Here is an 18,706-nt window from a genome sequence, read left to right as displayed (position 1 = left end):
CCCTCATCAACCATGTGAAGCCATCAGTGAGGACCATCAAGGTGTGGCCAACAGGGACAGACTCTGTACTCCAGGACAAGTTTCACCACACGGACTGGAGTATGTTTGCTTCTCAGGCCACCTATGGCTCACACACAGACATGAACATCTATGCTTCGTCTGTCATGGACTACATCACCACAATCATCGATGGCGTCACAACAGAGAAACAGATCATCACTTACCCCAACCAGAAGCCATGGATGAGCAAGGAGGTGCGGCTTCTGCTAAAGGCCCGTAACACGGCCTTCAGATCAGGGGATGCACAGGCCTACAGCACATCCAGGACTAACCTGATGAGGGGCATCAAGAAGGCCAAGAACTGCTACAAGCAAAAAATAGAGGGTCACTTATCCAAATCCGACCCCAGACGCATGTGGCAGGGCATCCAGGTCATCACCGACTACAAACCCAGCAATCTCACCCCCACAGCCACAGATATCTCCTTCCTGAACGAGCTTAACAACTTCTATGCTCGCTTCGAGAGGGAAAACAGAGACACCGCCACCAAGACAACACTCCCAGCAGAAGACCAGCCCACCACACTCTCCTCCACTGTTGTCCACACAGCACTGAGCTGGATCAACGCACGCAAGGCTGCTGGACGTGTGCTCAGGGCATGTGCGGAACAGCTCACTAGGATTTTCACGGACATTTTCAACCTGTCCCTTGCCCAAGCAGCTGTGCCAACATGCTTTAAAGCTACATCCATCGTGCCAGTGCCGAAACATTCCAAGCCGACGTGCCTCAATGACTACCGCCCTGTAGCACTCACACCCATCATTATGAAGTGCTTTGCGCGGCTAGTCCTGGCACACCTGAAGGACTCCCTCCCACCCGCACTGGACCGACACCAGTTTGCCTACCGCAGCAATAGGAGCATAGACGATGCAGTCTCCACAACACTGCACTCTGTGCTCACACACCTGGACAACACCAACACCTACGCGCGATTGCTGTTTGCTGACTTCAGCTCAGCTTTCAACACTGTCATCCCCTCCAAGTTAAACACTAAACTTGGACACCTCCCTCTGCAACTGGATTTTGGACTTTCTGACTAACAGACCACAACATGTTAGGTCAGGCCACACCTGCTCCACCACTGTCTCTCAGCACTGGTGTGCCACAGGGCTGTGTGCTCAGCCCAGTCCTCTATTCCCTCTTCACCTACGACTGCAGACCTGTGCATGGATCCAACTCCATCATCAAGTTCGCAGGCGACACCACGGTGATTGGTCTCATCACTAACAACGATGAGACAGCCTACAGGGAAGAGGTACAGCACCTGGCCACATGGTGCGCCAAAAATAACCTGCTCCTAAATACCAACAAAACCAAGGAGCTCATTGTGGACTTCAGGAAGAAGAAAAGAAGCATGCATGCACCCATCCACATCAATGGGATGGACGTTGAGCGTGTCTCCAGCTTCAAGTTCCTGGGGACCCACATCTCGGAAGACCTGTCCTGGACCACCAACACCTCCAGCCTTGTCAAGAAAGCTCACCAGCACCTCTTTTTCCTGAGGACACTGAAGAAAAACCATCTGTCTTCAGCCATCCTGGTGAACTTTTACCGCTGCGTGATCGAGAGCATCCTAACCAACTGTGTTACAGTCTGGAATGGGAGCTGCTCTGTTGCGGAGCGCAAGGGACTGCAGCGGGTGGTGAAAACTGCCTAACGCATTACAGGAACTCCACTTCCAGCCATTGAGGAAATCCAGAGAAAACGCTGTCTGCATCAAGCTCGCAGCATTCTCAAGGACGCCTCCCACCCTGCACACAGACTGTTCGCCCTCCTGCCCTCAGGCAGACGCTTCAGGTGCTTCCGGACAAGGACCAGCAGACTGAGGAACAGTTTCTTCCCCAGAGCTGTGTCCTTATTGAACTCTGCCCCATGCTGACCTGGAGAGGCTGGCCCTTGTGCATCTCCGCCCCGTGGTGAGCTCACCCACTTCACTTCGCCTACCAGTCTGGCACCGGGGTGGATGACGCCGTCATCGTCCTGCTGCAGAGATGCCTTTCTCACCTGGAAAAGGCTGGAAGCACTGTGAAAGTCATGTTCTACGACTTCTCCAGTGCCTTCAACACCATCCAGCCTTTGCTTCTAAGGGACAAGCTGGAGCAGACCGGGGTCGACCACCACCTCACTGCATGGATCCTGGACTACCTCACCAACCGTCCACAGTATGTGCGGATACGGGAGTGTGAGTCAGACCTGGTGTCCCCACAAGTAACTGTTCTAGCGAGATGATCATCAGGCTATCTGGGTTTCTTCACGGCTGATCCGCGCTGATGCGGTTTCGTTAATTCTAGCCAGACGTCAGTCATCTGGATAAATGCGCGCGCCCGCTCCTCTTCAGAAGAGATAATAATGGAGCACTGACACCACGATGTTCTAACAGTACAATGGCAAATAAACTCAGAGGAACCTATTTTTATTTCTCTACTGAGAAGCAGGAGATGATCATGAAGGCATATGAGGAAGTCAATACCGTAGTCATTCACAGCAAACGCATTGCGAATATTCCAAAGTTTTTGCAACATTGTTGCTGTGAACACAACTTTAACTCCGCCCCTGCTGCGAGACATAAGCGTCGCAAATATATCAGACAAGTTAAATGCGTCAGTTTTGGGAAAATGTATCGGCAAATTTGAAGTGCTTCATCACCCAAATCAATCAGATTATATTTATGAATAAATATATACTTATGAGGATATATGTACTGTATGCGCGTATGAATCATGTACTATATGTATATACATGTATGTATAGATTACCATATAACTAGGAGTTTGAATATGTGTATGGGCGGATCAGTATGTATGTATTATTCATAATCAGAAATTCAATCAATTGAAGCAGTGAAAATAAATTGTGTGTGATTCTCTGTATTCTTATCACGATCACCTTAATCATGTTCTACAATAATGATATGCAGAGGTGTCAAAAGTATTCACATTCATTACTCAAGTAGAAGTATAGATACTAGGGTTTAAAAATACTTCTGTAAAAGTTGAAGCATCAACTCAAGCTTTTTACTTAAGTAAAAGTGTACTGGTTTAAAAACTACTTAAAAGTATAAAAGTAAAAGTAATGTAAGGGGAATGTTTTTTTTCCATTAAGGACAAACTCTTAAGCCGCGTCTCAGGGGCCTATAGTGCACTACCCCACCTCCATAATGACTATAATGTTTTAAAATGTTATGTTGAAAAATGTGGGATGCACTAGGCTACCCGTTTCAGCTGCATATATGCCCATTTTAAATGATCACATTTTATTACAATGCAAATACATTAAAGTACCATATGTACTGAGCATTAACATGCGTTTCATGGAGCGGAAGACATGATAACTAGTTGCCTATAAGTATTGTAATAGTGCAAAATAGGCGGCGACTCCGACACAAACACTTAAAGCTGTGGTTCTCAAACTTTTTCTGTAAATAAAACTAATTGTGTGACTCATCTGTGCTTTTATAAATAACAGAATAAAGACAATTGCAATCACTTTCAAGTAAATCAGATTGCCCCATCAGACAATGTTTTGTGTAAGTTCTATCTGTGCAAAAAATTACTCATATTTAGTTACTACTAAATAGCTCATTGTGGAAAACAATAAGCTTTTAATTTTTTTTGCCAAACAAAACAGAATGAGTGCAGATATGTGAGCCATCAGGTTGTATCAATATTAGTGGCTGCAGTGAGCTGCTTTCCTCGACACATGTTATAAATGGGGTTGTAGCTTTGATACGGCCTCTCTCAATTCATGCTCAATATTGAGCTTAGATCTGTTTTTTTATTTTTAGAAACGCAACAGCAGGAAAAGACGAGCTCACGGCGTCGCGTCAAATCGCGCATGCGCAAGCGTAACCTGTTGACGGCGTACCGTAGCCATTTACCCGAAAGTACAGGCATTTGTCCATGTATTCATTAATGACTTAGTCTTATATCCGAGTACTTTGTACTTCTGTAATATGTGAAGCCAGCAGCTCATTGTTGGTAGAAGACACAAGCACTTTGGCTCGTTTCACCAGGAGCAGGAGAGCTGCTCCGGGTTCAGAGAGCTGCTCTGGTGCAGGGAGAACTCCGGTTGCTCCTCACATGAGAGCTGCTGTTGCATCTTCACCCTGGGAGCGTTTAAAACGCAGATATAGCGGTCTACTTTTCATGCAACATATTTTTCTACGCTCTCTGTCCGCTGCTGTGTGCTCAGCGCTCACCTGTGTGCGCGCGCACTTATCTGTGGGCAACGGGACGGAGAGGTTTTTTGTGTGTGTGTTTTTGAACGATGACAAGTCGGAGTGAAAACAAACCAAAATACACTGAGCTCCTCCTCTCCTTCTGGATAAATGATTGTCTCTTCAATGCACATTACTAACTACTTTCTTTTTCCATAGATTCGTGGCTGCCTGGAACCAGTCCTGCCAGCTGCCATGGCCCTGCTGATGCCCCTCCTCTCTACCGCCTTCTGCTTAATGGGTCGTGGTTATCTGGAATCATGGACCGTGCCTCCTACTCATTATATGAATAATTTCTGTTATATTCATGCAATGTGCTGTAACATTATTCATTCTGGCCACATGACATCTATTGCTTCTGTCCATCCGGGGAGAGCGATCCTCCTGTTGCTCTCCCTCAGGTTTCTTCCCTGTGAAAGGGTTTTTACTATCTTTATTGGGGGAGTTTTTCCTGATCCGATGTGAGGTCCCGGGACAGGGATGTTAAGTGTACAGATTGTAAAGCCCTCCGAGGCAAACTTGTATTTGTGATGTTGGGCTATATAAAATAAACTGAATAAAGGATTATCTTATGATTTAAAGAAAAATACTGAAGCGCAAACAAACACACCCTGAAGACAATTACCAGCAAAAGAGTAAAAAGTGGAGAGCTTTCAAGTATAGTTATATCTTTAGTGGCATTATTACAATATGAAATGCAGGGCGGCATTACACTTTCAAAAGTTTACAAAACCAAGAATAAAAATCTAATTCAGAGCGAAGGAGCCAGTGTGCAAGATGGATCCATTCCTGTTGGAGAAAAAAAAAAAAAAAAAAAAGACCAGATTAAATAGTTACAGATAATATAAAGTGCAATGTAAAAATCACAATTTACCTGAAGAATAAGTCATGAATTCACATCAGTGATGGTAAGTGGCCCGAGGACAGCTTTGTGACATACCATCCTTCCCGGGTTAAAAATATAGGAACAGTTCGAGTACAAGTCAAACCAGATAAGTTGATATAGCAGAAGTCAAATACCTGATGCTAAACTCCTGACCAGCCTGGGCTTGCAGTCAGATTCACAGCAGGCACAGAGATTGCAGGATGCAGAGTTGTCCAGCTGCGTTCATGGGGATCAGAAATTATTCTCAGTGGTTCCATCATACAAGTCGGATAGAACCTAAGACACTGTGAATGTTTGTTTTCAGTGACAGGTTTACCCATGCTCTGTCACATAGTGGCAGGCCTTCTTGCTGTTGTCCAGACCGTTGGGATCCCAGGCCACAAGTTTACAGTGGATAAACACCTGTTGAGTGGAGAAGTGAGGTATAGTAAGCGTCCAGTTTACACAATAAAGTCCCAAATCTTTAAATGAACGTGCACAAGTTAGCGTTACCTCGTCGCTGAGACCAAACCTAAAGGCTAGAAGGAAAAGGTGGATCTCCGATGATTTTCGCCTTTGTTCAAATTTGGAGCGAGATACCAGACTGTCCACAAGACATCTGTGAGGTTGAAAAAGAAAGTGTTAGGTCTGATTTCTGGACAACAAAATGCTATAACGGTAAAACCAGATTACCAGTCAGTGGCGATTATTGGGTATAAAAAGCGTTCAGGCTGCAAATCCGGTGTGGTTGCCGCTACGCATTCCTCAAGAAGAAGCAAGGGCTGATGGGTCTTCTGCGCCATGCTAGCTATGATCGGGATAAAGGAGCCCAGAGCAAAGGTAGTAGATTCAGCGGGGCCGGAGAAGTCAGCTACAGCAGTAAATAGGAGTCAATACGTTACAGGAGTCACCGGGAGAGCTGAGATCTGCAGTGAGGTCAAGCTTTACACCCACCATTCATGAGGCCAAAGTGGAACTCTAAATCTCCAAAATCGTAGGTGTTGAAAATTGGGACATAAAGCCGAGGGTACCAGTCTTCAGGCCTGCAACAAACAAAGAGAGTAAAACAGCTGCCATTTTAGCAAACTGTCAATGCTGAAGTAGTGTGAACAGCCACCTCTCATATTCACAGACAACGGGGTGCGTGAAGGCCAGAGTATCAGACTCATGAGAGGAACTGTAGGTCAGATCATTGGTGTACATCAAGAGATCCCCAGATACCTACGAGAGAGACACACATGTTACCGCGCTGCAGGAAATACAGTGGAGTCATCCTGCAGGTAAATATGGAGCTTCTACTCACAATTCTCCTGACGTTACAATCGTCGAAGTCCATGCTGAAAACAGCCTCGGTGGCCGAGAAGCTGGTGGGGAAGCAGTTACCCAGACGGAAGAGCGAGGCATCAGCCCGGGACCTGTCCTCTCTCTCTCCACACCAGGGTCACAAAATCTGTTCCACAGTCCAGCTTCATGTCTGGAAGGAGACACAACACAAAGTCAAGTTGCTACTCAAACAGCTTTTGTTAAAGAAAAATAACAGACCTTTGTCCAGCATTTTGTTCCAATATTACCTGCATATACTGACATGGCAGCAGCCAGGCTCAAAAGCAGTGCACGTTGCCAAAAGAAAGCCATCATGACTGGATGCTGGCTCTGGACAGTGTGGGGTGTTTTTGTTCTTTGTTACCGGGGCAATTTTCATCAAGACAACCTCTTTCAGCTGGTGTGTGTCGACAGCCTCAGGTGCAGAGGCCGTCAGACTTCTTCTACTTCTTTTTAGGTTTATTAGCAGACTACAAACCAACGTTTATGGTGCATACCGCCACCTACTGTACCGGAGTCTGTAACATCATGACTTTATAACATCTGTCATTTTAAACACAGTAATATTGTTATTTTTATAAAAAAAAAAAAATTAAAAGGACTTCACATATCTGCCTTTTAGTCTTTCTCTTTCCACAATGAACTTCCTTCACTCTATCAGCACATGTTCAACAGTTTCTTTACAGGTGAGTATCTCTCATTTATGCCACACTGTCTTTTTCGTGGTGTATAAGATTTCATTGAGTCCTGTATGTCCTAATCTTCATCGGCAAAAAGTAGCATCTTCTTCTCTACATTTAGTGTCAACACTTCTCACTTTGTTGTAATTTCTACCCTTATTGTCATTATTCAAAATGTCTTGCCAAGATGTCATTATTCCGTGCTGTATTACTGATTTTGCTTCTGACCTCCCAAAAACTAATTTCTGAAATATCATCTTTGTTTAATGGGTAGCACTTTATAATAAGTGCACACTATTTAGCATTAGTAAAGCATGAATAAACAATGAATTCACCATTTATAAAGCATTATTCCAACATGAATACTCATTAGTCCCTCATTCATAAACATACTTATAAATGTTTCATTCTTGATTAATAAGCTTGGGTTTCATACTTTATAAATGATGGATTCCCCATTTGTAAATTAAGTATTCAGGACTTATAGATGATTAATAAGATCATTTGTAAAGTGTTAGTAAATGATAAAAACGGGCTATGGCTAGTTCGCTAGCTAGCCAGCAAGCAAGCGTGTCACTGGTTCAGAGACCGGCACGCGCCACCTCAGTTGTAAGTAGACAAATCCAGGTGATAGCAAGATCCTCATAATCAATCAATCAATCATTTTTCTTCTTTTCGTCACATTGATTTGCAGTAAATATTCATTGGGTTATGTTTTTGTGTGAAATTCATGTTTTGTTGATTTTGTTCTTTGAACACAGTGATTTTGTATGCAACTGATGCATGGCTAATTTTGTGCACTAACAAAATATATACCTATGTTTTGAAGAAATCCTATTTTCTTTTTCCAATTACGAAGGGTTCAGTGAATGCACTGATGAAGCTTGCAGGGTTCAGTAGCTCCAATAAGGTTAAGAACCACTGTCCTAGAGCATAAACACGTGTCCCTGTCCCACGTTGATGACGTGTCACTTCCCGTCCGTGACTCACACCAGGCAGTTGATATTAGTCGATGCACATCAGTAGCACGAGTGGTGGCATGTTTCTCAGTTTGCTGGTACAATGGATTGATTATGCTAGCTTGCAGGCTAACGAGCTAATGAGCTAGCTAGCTAGCATAATCAATAATGTGTAGCTATGTGCCAACAAACTATGGAATACTTGTGACACTGACGGGCATGGCCCCCCAGCACCATCATATTAATGTTCTTTCTCACTTTGTGTTGTGTTTATTTCCCTTTTCTGTTGAGAAGATAACTTGAGACTTCTGCTAGCTTTGAGGCACTGCTTATAAATGCTTTGTAAAGCATATATTGTCCTCACTTTAGATCAGGTCACAGAACATACTTAACTAATGAGTAGTAACTAATGAGTGGTAACTACTGAATTACTCATGACATTCATTAATGCTTTGTAAAGCATAGATAGTCGTCACTTTAGATTACGTCACAGAACATGCTTAACTAATACTTAACTAACGAGTAGTAACTACTGAATTAATGAGTAGTAACTACTGAATTCAACATGACATGCATTAATGCTTTGTAAGGCATAACTAATCTACACTTTAGATTATGTCACAAAACATGCTTAACGAATACTTAACTAACGAGTAGTAATTACTGCATTAACGAGTAAATCATGAATTGCAGCATTGTTTTTTTCATTTACTAACACTTTACAAATGATCTTATTAATCATATATAAGTCCTGAATACTTCATTTACAAATGGGGAATCCATCATTTATAAAGTATGAAACCCAAGCTTATTAATCAAGAATGAAACATTTATAACTGTTTATGAATGAGGGACTGAGTATTCATGTTGGAATAATGCTTTATAAATGATGAATTCATTGGTTATTCAAGCTTTACTAATGCTAAATAGTGTGCACTTATTATAAAGTGCTACAATTTAATGCGCTTTTTGCAAGTTTCTGTCAACTCATTTCTCTCCACTCCAACATGTACCCAACATAAATTTACCTCTATTCCTAATTGTTGTAAATGTAAGTGACAAACTTCAGTTAAAAGATCCTCTTGAACAGTTTGACACGGTTGCATACTTCCTATAGCAGCTGCAGAATCTGAACATATGATTCCTTTCATTAGTTTAACCTCCCCAGTCATAAGACCATCTCTTTAAATTGATGATTACTTTCTGCATACTTTTCATCCCATATGCAAAATTATTTCCCCTCGTTAAGATTGCTGCATCATCTGCATACATGTTGCTGTAGTTTAATACATCATTAAATCATATTAATCAGGATGATGATACCTTGAGGTATCCCGTTAATGTCAAAATCTTCTGATCCTGCGTTACCTTTAAATGTTCCATTTGATTAAAAAGTCCATTGACCAGTTATATAACCTTCCACCTGTGCGCAGTTTAATTAACAGTCCATCTCTCCAAATGGAATCACACACGTTCAAAGAAAACTAAAGCCATCTCTTCCTTCACATTAAGGGTCTTTTCTATTTTGTTACTTTAATGAGCATGTGCTGTGGATCTTCCTTTTCTGAAGTCACTCTGATAATCGTTTAACATCTTCCTACAACATACACTTTGTTTAGTACTTAAAATGTCTGTATCTCACTTGCATACTCTTGTACTTCACTCACTAAAATACAGGGTTTAGCTTTTAAAGAGACCTGCTAGAACACAAATATTCAGAGATGTTTTAGAGCTCATTCACTAGAATTACAGCATCAATAAAGTGATGTGTATTAAGAAACATTATGCAGTCAATAGGCTCGTTCGAGATGAGCCAGTTCTGCGCATAATCGATCGGCACGCAATGCATGCTGGTTAGAGTTGTGTCCGACTTGCACTGACGTCACGTGGTCAACCTTATTCTCACGAGAGAGAGTTGGTTCAAGATATTTGAGATTGAAGTTTCTTGAAAATAAAGCCCACCATTAAAGCTCTTTCGTATGAAGTTGCTTACCAGATGTGCATGTGAAACAGTTTTGCCACATGACTATGAAAATACTGTACCTTGAACACAGTTACACACAAGATTAATGCACAGAGCGCTAAAGTATAGTTACATCTTTAATGGCATTATTACAATCTGAAATGGAGGGAGCCATTACACGTTTTCAAAACCAAGAATAAAAATCCAATTCAGTTTAAGGTGCAAGATTGATCCATTCCTGTTGGAGAACAAAACACCGGGTTAAGTAGTCATTAAGGATTAATATAAAAAGGGCAATGTAAAATACAAATTTACCTGAAGAATAATTCAGGAATTCACATCAGTGATGGCAAGTGGCCCAAGGACAGCTTTTTGTGCCATACCATGATTCCCTGTTTAAAAATATATGAAAGGTTTAAGTACAAGTCAAACATGTTGATAAAGCAGAAGTCAAACTAATACCTGATGCTAAACTCCTGACCCTCCTGGACTTGCAGTCAGAGTCACAGCAGGCACAGAGATTGCGGGATGCAGAGTTGTCCAGCTGCTTCCAGCTGAGTTCATGAGGGTCAGAGCAGAGTCAGAAATTATTCTCAGTGGTTCCATCATACAAGTCGGATAGAACAGACTGAATGCTTGTTTTCAGTTTACCCATGCTCTGTCACATAGTGGCAGGCCTTCTTGCTGTTGTTCAGACCGTTGGGATCCCAGGCCACAAGTTTACAGTGGATAAACACCTGTTGAGTGGAGAAGTGAGGTATAGTAAGCTTCCAGTTTACACAATAAAGTCCCAAATCTCTAAATGAACGTGCACAAGTTAGCGTTACCTCTTCGCCGAGACCAAACCTAAAGGCTTGAAGGGAAAGGTGGATCTCCGATGATTTTTGCCTTTGTTCGAATTTGGAGCGAGATACCAGACTGTCCACAAGACATCTGTGAGGTTGAAAAAGTAGAAGTGTTAGGTTTGATTTCAGGACAACAACAAAATGCTATAATGGTAAAACCAGATTACCCGTCATTGGCGATTATCGGGTATAAAAAGCTTTCAGGCTGCAGCTCCGGTGTGGTTGCCGCTACGCATTCCTCAAGAAGAAGCAGCAAGGGCTGATGGGTCTTCTGCGCCACGCTAGCCATGATCGGGATAAAGGAGCCCAGAGCAAAGGTAGTAGATTCAGCGGGGCCGGAGAAGTCAGCTACAGCAGTAAATAGGAGTCAATACGTTACAGGAGTCACCGGGAGAGCTGAGATCTGCAGTGAGGTCACGCTTTACACCCACCATTCATGAGGCCAAAGTGGAACTCTAAATCTCCAAAACCGTAGGTGTTGAAAATTGGGGCATAAAGCCGAGGGTACCAGTCTTCAGGCCTGCAACAAACAAAGAGAGTAAAACAGCTGCCATTTTAGCAAACTGTCAATGCTGAAGTAGTGTGAACAGCCACCTCTCATATTCACAGACAACGGGGTGCGTGAAGGCTAGAGTATCAGACTCATGTGAGGAACTGTAGGTCAGATCATTGGTGTACATCAAGAGATCCCCAGTTACCTACGAGAGAGACACACATGTGGAAACACAGGAAATACAGTGGAGTCATCCTGCAGGTAAATATGGAGCTTCTACTCACAATTCTCCTGAAGTTACAATCGTCAAAGTCCACGCTGAAAACAGCCTCGGTGGCCGAGAAGCTGGTGGGGAAGCAGTTACCCAGACGGAAGAGCGAGGTATCAGCCCGGGACCTGCCCTCCCTCCACACCAGGGTCACAAAATCTGTTCCACAGTCCAGCTTCATGTCTGGAAGGAGACACAACACAAAGTCAAGCTGCTACTCAAACAGCTTTTGTTAAAGAAAAATAACAGAACTTTGTCCAGCATTTTGCTCCAATATTACCTGCATATACTGACATGGCAGCAGCCAGGCTCAAAAGCAGTGCACGTTGCCAAAAGAAAGCCATCATGACTGGATGCTGGCTCTGGACAGTGTGGGGTGTTTTTATTCTTTGTTACCGGGGCAATTTTCATCAAGACAACTTCTTTCAGCTGGTGTGCGTCGACAGCCTCAGGTGCAGAGGCCGTCAGACTGATTGCAGCTCGTAAAGCAACTCATGTTTAATTTTGATGGGGTGAAGCTTGATCAGCGGCACGTTAGCAGGTGTCATGTTTTGTCAAACTTTTCTGATTCCTATAAAAAAAGAAATACTTCACAGATGTCTTGTGGACAGTCTGGTATCTCGCTCCAAATTCGAACAAAGGCAAAAATCATCGGAGATCCACCTTTCCCTTCAAGCCTTTAGGTTTGGTCTTTTTTCTTTAGGCGTTACTGACTGTTCCTCAACAGAGAACCAAAAAATAACAGTAGAGGGTGACAGATATGCATATGCACAGATAGATACATATAATACCCCACAAATAGAATGCTCCCACATTCCTTAAATGTGACCAGTGAGAAAAGAAATAAAAGAGAGGACCAAAAGAAAAGAGAAAAAGGGGAAACGATAGACTACAGGGTTACAACAAAATCTTCCCCCTCCAGAAACTCCATAAATGAGCCCCAAAGATAAGATGTAGCTGTACTTTCTGATGTATACAATTTAGAATAATATGCTTGGAAAGTGCTATTTATTTCTTGAGGGTTAGTAATTGTTGTCCCTTTCTCTGATTCAATTTCTAAAATTGATCTTTCATTCTGCATTGACTTTAAACGCCAGGCCAGAAGTTTCCCTGCCCGTTCTCCTTGATCGTAGAATGTCTGTTTCAGTTTCATTATGCTATATAATGCTTTATTTGTGGATAGTTCATTATACTGTGCTCTAAGAATGGCCAGTCTCTGTCTAGTCTCAATATCATTAAGATTAATTTCTGTCTTAAGTTCTTTGATATCTTTTTCTAGCTCCATCAATTTTAGGTGCTGTTTTTTTAGATATGTTGCTTGTATAGCTGATCATTTGGCCTCGTATGTAGGCCATAAATGCCTCCCATCTTGTAGACGCTGATGTTTGAGTAGTGTTGACTTCGAAATAGACATCAATATTGGTTCCAACAAATTTGAAAAACTCATCATGTAACCATCGTGGGCTCAATCGCCATATATTGGGATCCTTAATGGCTGTTTTGACAGTGTTATTGACTAGTAGTAAAGCATGATCTGAGATGACGATACTTTTATACAGTGAGTCATTCACATTAGGTATCATAGATTTAGAGATGAGGAAATAGTCTATGCAGGAGTAAGTATTATGTGTAGCAGAGTGACATGAATATTCCCGTCTGGAAGGGTTCTTATGTCTCCAGATATCACAAAGGTTTAACTTGCACATAAAATGTTGTATTACTTTCCTACTCTGCGTATGTGAGGTGTCCACACCTGATAATTTATCCAGTATTGGATTGAGAGTGTAGTTAAAGTCTTCTGCCATACAAATGTGACCATGCAATGTTGATAAAGTTAGGAACAGGTTATTATAAAACTGTGTGTCAGCGTTGTTAGGACCATATAGACATATTCAATTCATATATTGGTTTAGTAAAGAGCCCTGGACAATAATAAATTGGCCTGCTGTCGTGTTTGGTATTGTAAACTCGTAATGGAACAGATGAGTGAATAAGTATTGCTACCCCGCTTGCCTGAGAGGAGTATGAGGCAGATATGACCTGGCCATCTCCTTTTCAAGGGGATGTATTCACTGGAAAGCAAATGAGTTTCTTGAATAAAAGCTATGAGTTTCAAGCTGCTTCAGTCTCAACATTACTTGTTTTAGTTTCACTATCTTCCTAAGACCCCTAACATTCCATGAATATTTATTTTAGTTTCACCACTCATGGAGTCAGCAAGCTAAGCTTACCTGCAATCAACTTTTTAACCATGCAATAAGGTGAATAGCGTGCCTTCAAAATAAAAAACAAACAAGGGCCTCTCCTAATTGAGGCCACAACAGTAGGCCTAGCCTACACCCTGTGCGGATAAACACGCACATCTCCCCTCACCCTCGTCGTACAGATCCCGATTAGACTGAGCACTGATCCTCTGGAGGATCAGTATAGCAACCAGCGCGAGATAATTGAAAAAGAATGGGGAAAAAAATGAAATAAGTCAGGTGTGCGTGCTCCGACAAAATGCATCTCAATATGGATGGAACAATGTTCATTTTATTTGTGACCTTAAAGACAAGATCAGTCGATTGGCAATAAAGGTAACCCACGCTCAAAAATCAGGCACATCCCGTCGCAAAGCGACAGACAATTGTAATCATTTGTGGTTTGTATAAATGATCTGTGACATTCACACAATTGTGATGACAGTGCCGTGCCGCCCCCCCCACCCAAAAAAAACACAAGAGATTCTCAGCAAGAGTTCACATCTGGTTTATTGGTATAGAGAGTTTAAGACGCAAACAGTTGAAGTGGAGCTCATGTAAAGCTGATATCCCAGTAACGAGACATTAGTTAGGGGGCAGAAATCATCTGCGCCTGTCGAGCACCATCATGAGACGCCGTCAGCTTAGACTAGTCCTCCTGTAAGGAACACATTGAGATCTTTGTCTTTTTTTACACCAAACTTCCTGTTTCAGAACAAAAAGCTGAAACTTGATTGAGAACAAGTTGCAGAAACGGTCACCTCTGAGACGCTGTTGGCCTTTGAGTCAGACGAATTCCTTATTATTAGGGGTCCCAACACAGAAATGTGACTAAAGGCGTGGGTTTCTGAGGGAGAAAAATAGAACTATGACTATGGAGGAAAAAAAAAAAAGAATTTTTTTTTCCTTTATGTACAAGACACCTAAGTTGGTAGAAAAGTGATACCCCAGTCAAGGCCTCTTTTGGTACGGGACGGGCAGGTTGAGTCACAGCAACTACAGACGGCGCTCCTAGAGGGGTCATCAAGTAGTTCCCAACTGGAAGAGGAGCCATCGTAGAGGGACATTGTGTTAATAAAGCTTTGTATGACACAGGCAAGCTATAATAATGTATGATTTAGTTTCTAATGTTCGTTTGAGTTTAACTAGCCTCTTTTGAGGAAACCGTGTGCAAGTAGGTAGCATATAATTACTTCTATGGTAATTAGTAAGTCAGTCAAATATATACATACATAGTAGATTAAAATATTAATTGTAAAGTAAATGAATAGGTCAAGCAAAGTTAAAAAGGAATAGTGTGGCTTTTTTACATTCATTCCCATTCTCCTAGTTTTGCCATTTGGTGTTCAGCCAAGATTAGCCAACCGCCTCAAATTACCTCTCACTTTCCTTCTTATAATGGCAGGTTTTCTTGCTTTCATCAAAAATGTCAGGATCCCATGCAACCAGTTTACAGTGAATGTACACCTGAAGAGCACAGGACACTTTGTCAAGAGGAAAAAAAAAGAAAAAAACATTACAATATTCCTCATAGCAGTTTCCCCCCTCTCACCTCCTGTCCAAAACCTAACTGGAAGGCCTGCAGGAAAAGGGTGATTGCTGACGACTGGTAGCGAGGGAGGAACTTAGAGTTTCCCTTCCTGCTATCCAGAAGACACCTGAAGAAAGCCAAGTCGCACAGATTAGCAATAATACTTTTAAAATCCAAAATAAAAATCATTGGAAAGATCAGTGCATGGATTTCCCACCCCTTATTGGTTATGATCGGGTGAACCTGGCTGCTAGGCTGCAGCTCCGGTGAAGTGGTCGCCACGCATTCCTCCATGAGCAGCAGCAAGGGTTGATGGGACTTCTGCTCCACTGCCGCCCATATTGGCATGAAGGAGCCCAGGGGGACAATATTTGTCTTTGCTATACTTGTCAATTCATCTATAGGGAAAAAATAAAGTCTTTGTTTGTCCCCTTCCTTCAAATTCAGAAAATTAGATAAGCAGTCGGTGGCTCCACACCAACCACAGGATATGTGTTGTCCCCATCTTTAGATAGCATACATTCAAATATCAGGACACAAGTTTACTCAATTAACCAAAGAAGCCTAGAAGACATTATACAACATCTGAAATCCTCCTCCTGCTTGGATATTCTACAAACACACTTTTTCAAAAATATTTCACACTGCATGACCGCTGATCATTTACAAATTGTAAACACGTCCCTTTTTTCCCCCGGTGTCTTCCCACAAGCCCTAAAAACTGCAGTTATTAAACCACTCTTAAAGAAGGCTAGTTTATTCTTAAGTAAAATGGAAAAAGTGTTTTTCCAACAGCTGAACAACTTCTTGGCCGAAAATAACTGTTTTGATGTCTTCCAGTCCGGCTATCGTCAGCACCACAGTACTGAAACTGCTCTTGTTAAGGTTTTCAACGACATCCACTTAAACACAGACAGTGGCAGAACTTCAGTCTTCGTATTACTGGATCTCAGTGCTGCAGTCGACAAGGTCGAGTATGACGTACTACTAGACAGAAAGTCTGGGTAGGACTCTCTGGCGCAGCGTCTAACTGGTTTGAAGCCTACTTGAAGGACCGACAATACTTTGTGTCGGTCGCTAATTACACATCAGAGCTGACTAGGATGACATGTGGCTTTCCCAAGGTTCAATACTGGGGCCTCTTCTGTTCAACGTCTACATACTTCCACTGGCTTAGATTATGAAAAACAACAAAGTGTGTTATCATAATTATGCAGATGACACAAATCTACATAACTATATCACCAGGGGACTATAGTCCCATACAAGGGCGGGCTAAACGCATTTTCTTCAATTAAATAAAGAAAACAGAAGTAATTGTTTTTGGTCCCAAGGATGAACGATTGAAAGCGAGCACTCAGCTTCAAGCACTGTTAAAAACCTCGAACCAAGCCAGAAATCTAGGTGTAGTTATGGATTCAGACCTCAACAGCCAAATCAAAACAATTACAAAAATCAGCCTACTATCACCTGAAGCAGTGACGGTCTGTGGTATCCCTACCTACGCCTTCATCAGCGGTTTAACAGCGCCATGCATTTATCGTCAGTAGACTTGACTACTGTAACAGTGTGTTCACAGGCCTCTGTAAAAAGTCAATCAGAAATCTGCAGCTGATTCAGAATGCTGCAGCTCGAGTCCTGACTAAGACCAGGAAAGTGGATCATATCACTCCAGTTCTGAGGTCTTTGCACTGCCTTCCTGTCAAACAAAGAACTTACTTTAAAAATCCTACTGCTGGTTTATAAAGCACTGAATGGTTTAGGTCCCCAAGTATGTTTGTGATCTGCTGCTACCTTATTAACCTTCCCGGCCCCTCAGGTTGCTTGGGACTGGTCTACTTTTTGTTCCAAGAGTCAGAACTAAACATGGAGAAGCAGCGTTCAGCTTTTCTGCGCCACATACCTGGAACAAGGTTCCTGAAAGTTCAATTTTTATTTTTGACTGTTTACCCTTTTTCTCTGCATTATGTTGTGATGCTTTTATGTGGAGCACTTGAGTCACCTTGTTGAAATGTGCTAAACAAATAAACTTGCCTTGAGTAGACTAATGTTGCATTTGGTAGTGCAAGGACTCACCATTGAGCAGCGCCATGTGGAAAACTAGACTGCCTCGGCCCACAGAAATACCCGACCCAGGGTTCAGGAAAGGTGGAATCCATCCGTCGGGCCTAAAAATATAAATGGGAGCATTTTTTTCTTAGCTCACATTTCAGCTTTAAAATACAATTTAATTCATAAAAAATAAACACTCCTACCTTTTATAAACGCACTCGATGGGATGCACAAAGGCAGCCGGTTTCGACCTCGCTTGTGGCCTGTAAGTCAGCTCATTTTGAAAGTGGAGACTTTTTCCTTTCATCTGTCAAAAAACAGCTTATTAAGACATTTAAGGCAGCGATAATGGTTTTGTTGGATGGAGATTTATTTTGCATTACCAGTCTTTTGAATTTGCAGTCAGCTAATTTGTAGTTGAACACTGCATTCCCTTCTCCAGTGGGCAGCACAGTCAAACCGGAGGGCATGCAGGTTCCAAGGAAGAGACGGGCTGCATGCGGCACCAACTCTGCGCTGATCCTCCATGTGATAAGTATGGAGTCCTTCGCACACTCAACTTTGATATCTGCAAACAAACCTCTTATGAGTCCAGGTTCAAAACATACAGACGGTTAAGGCACTTCCACATGCAAAGAATACCTGCATTGGCACCGGGTGTTGCGAAAACAGCCAAGATTACAACACCTAGGTAGCGATGAGTCATCATGACTGAATGATCTGTAGCCCTCTGGAACTCACACTATTTGTAGTCCTGCACAAATTAGCTGAATGATTAACATCTGTGCGAGAGCAGGGCGGCGTTTGGTCAGTGTCTACTTCTACTGGGGAGTTTTTTGAGTATTAATTTAGACAATTCCTAAATGTAGAGGTGGAATGCAACTAAGGGAATTTGATCAAGTAGTTTACTTTAAGCAATTTATATATATATATATATATATATATATATAAATAAATTGCTTAAAGTCTCTATCCCTTCACTTTGCAAGGTTTCAGAGGCAAATATTGTCATTTAGGGAGTTAGTCACTTAAAATTAGCTCCACCTTGAATAACTACAACATTAACATGCTGCATCAGTTATAATGATCCAATAACGTAAAATGACTGTGTACTTTGATTTTGCCTTTTACTATTTTCATACTTTTAAGCCTGTTTAAGTACAAATGTACTTTGATTTATAATTGCATCTTAAAAAATGTACAGCTTG

At 42.1% G+C, this 18,706-nt stretch overlaps 2 protein-coding genes across 2 annotated transcripts; both read right to left on the bottom strand.

Annotated features, from left to right (window-relative positions):
• Positions 1-5,474: 5,474 nt before the first annotated feature.
• LOC306746960 (zona pellucida sperm-binding protein 3-like) lies at positions 5,475-11,968 on the bottom strand (the record flags this gene model as incomplete). The annotated part of the gene is made up of 13 exons (XM_079229951.1): positions 5,475-5,564; positions 5,900-6,012; positions 6,096-6,184; positions 6,259-6,362; positions 6,445-6,567; positions 10,548-10,620; positions 10,718-10,803; positions 10,894-10,999; positions 11,079-11,259; positions 11,343-11,431; positions 11,506-11,609; positions 11,689-11,855; positions 11,953-11,968. The coding sequence occupies 13 exons, from the start codon at positions 11,966-11,968 to the stop codon at positions 5,475-5,477; spliced, it is 1,341 nt and encodes a 446-aa protein (XP_079086077.1).
• Positions 11,969-15,289: 3,321 nt separating this feature from the next.
• On the bottom strand, positions 15,290-18,207 carry LOC306746857 (zona pellucida sperm-binding protein 3-like; the record flags this gene model as incomplete). The annotated part of the gene is made up of 7 exons (XM_079229836.1): positions 15,290-15,382; positions 15,468-15,573; positions 15,664-15,844; positions 17,523-17,614; positions 17,702-17,805; positions 17,882-18,066; positions 18,141-18,207. The coding sequence occupies 7 exons, from the start codon at positions 18,205-18,207 to the stop codon at positions 15,290-15,292; spliced, it is 828 nt and encodes a 275-aa protein (XP_079085962.1).
• Positions 18,208-18,706: the final 499 nt, after the last annotated feature.

The sequence above is a fragment of the Taurulus bubalis genome (genome assembly GCF_910589615.1).
Source record: "Taurulus bubalis genome assembly, chromosome: 1".
NCBI lineage: Eukaryota > Metazoa > Chordata > Actinopteri > Perciformes > Cottidae > Taurulus > Taurulus bubalis.
This window is presented reverse-complemented; position numbering and strand designations above follow the sequence as displayed.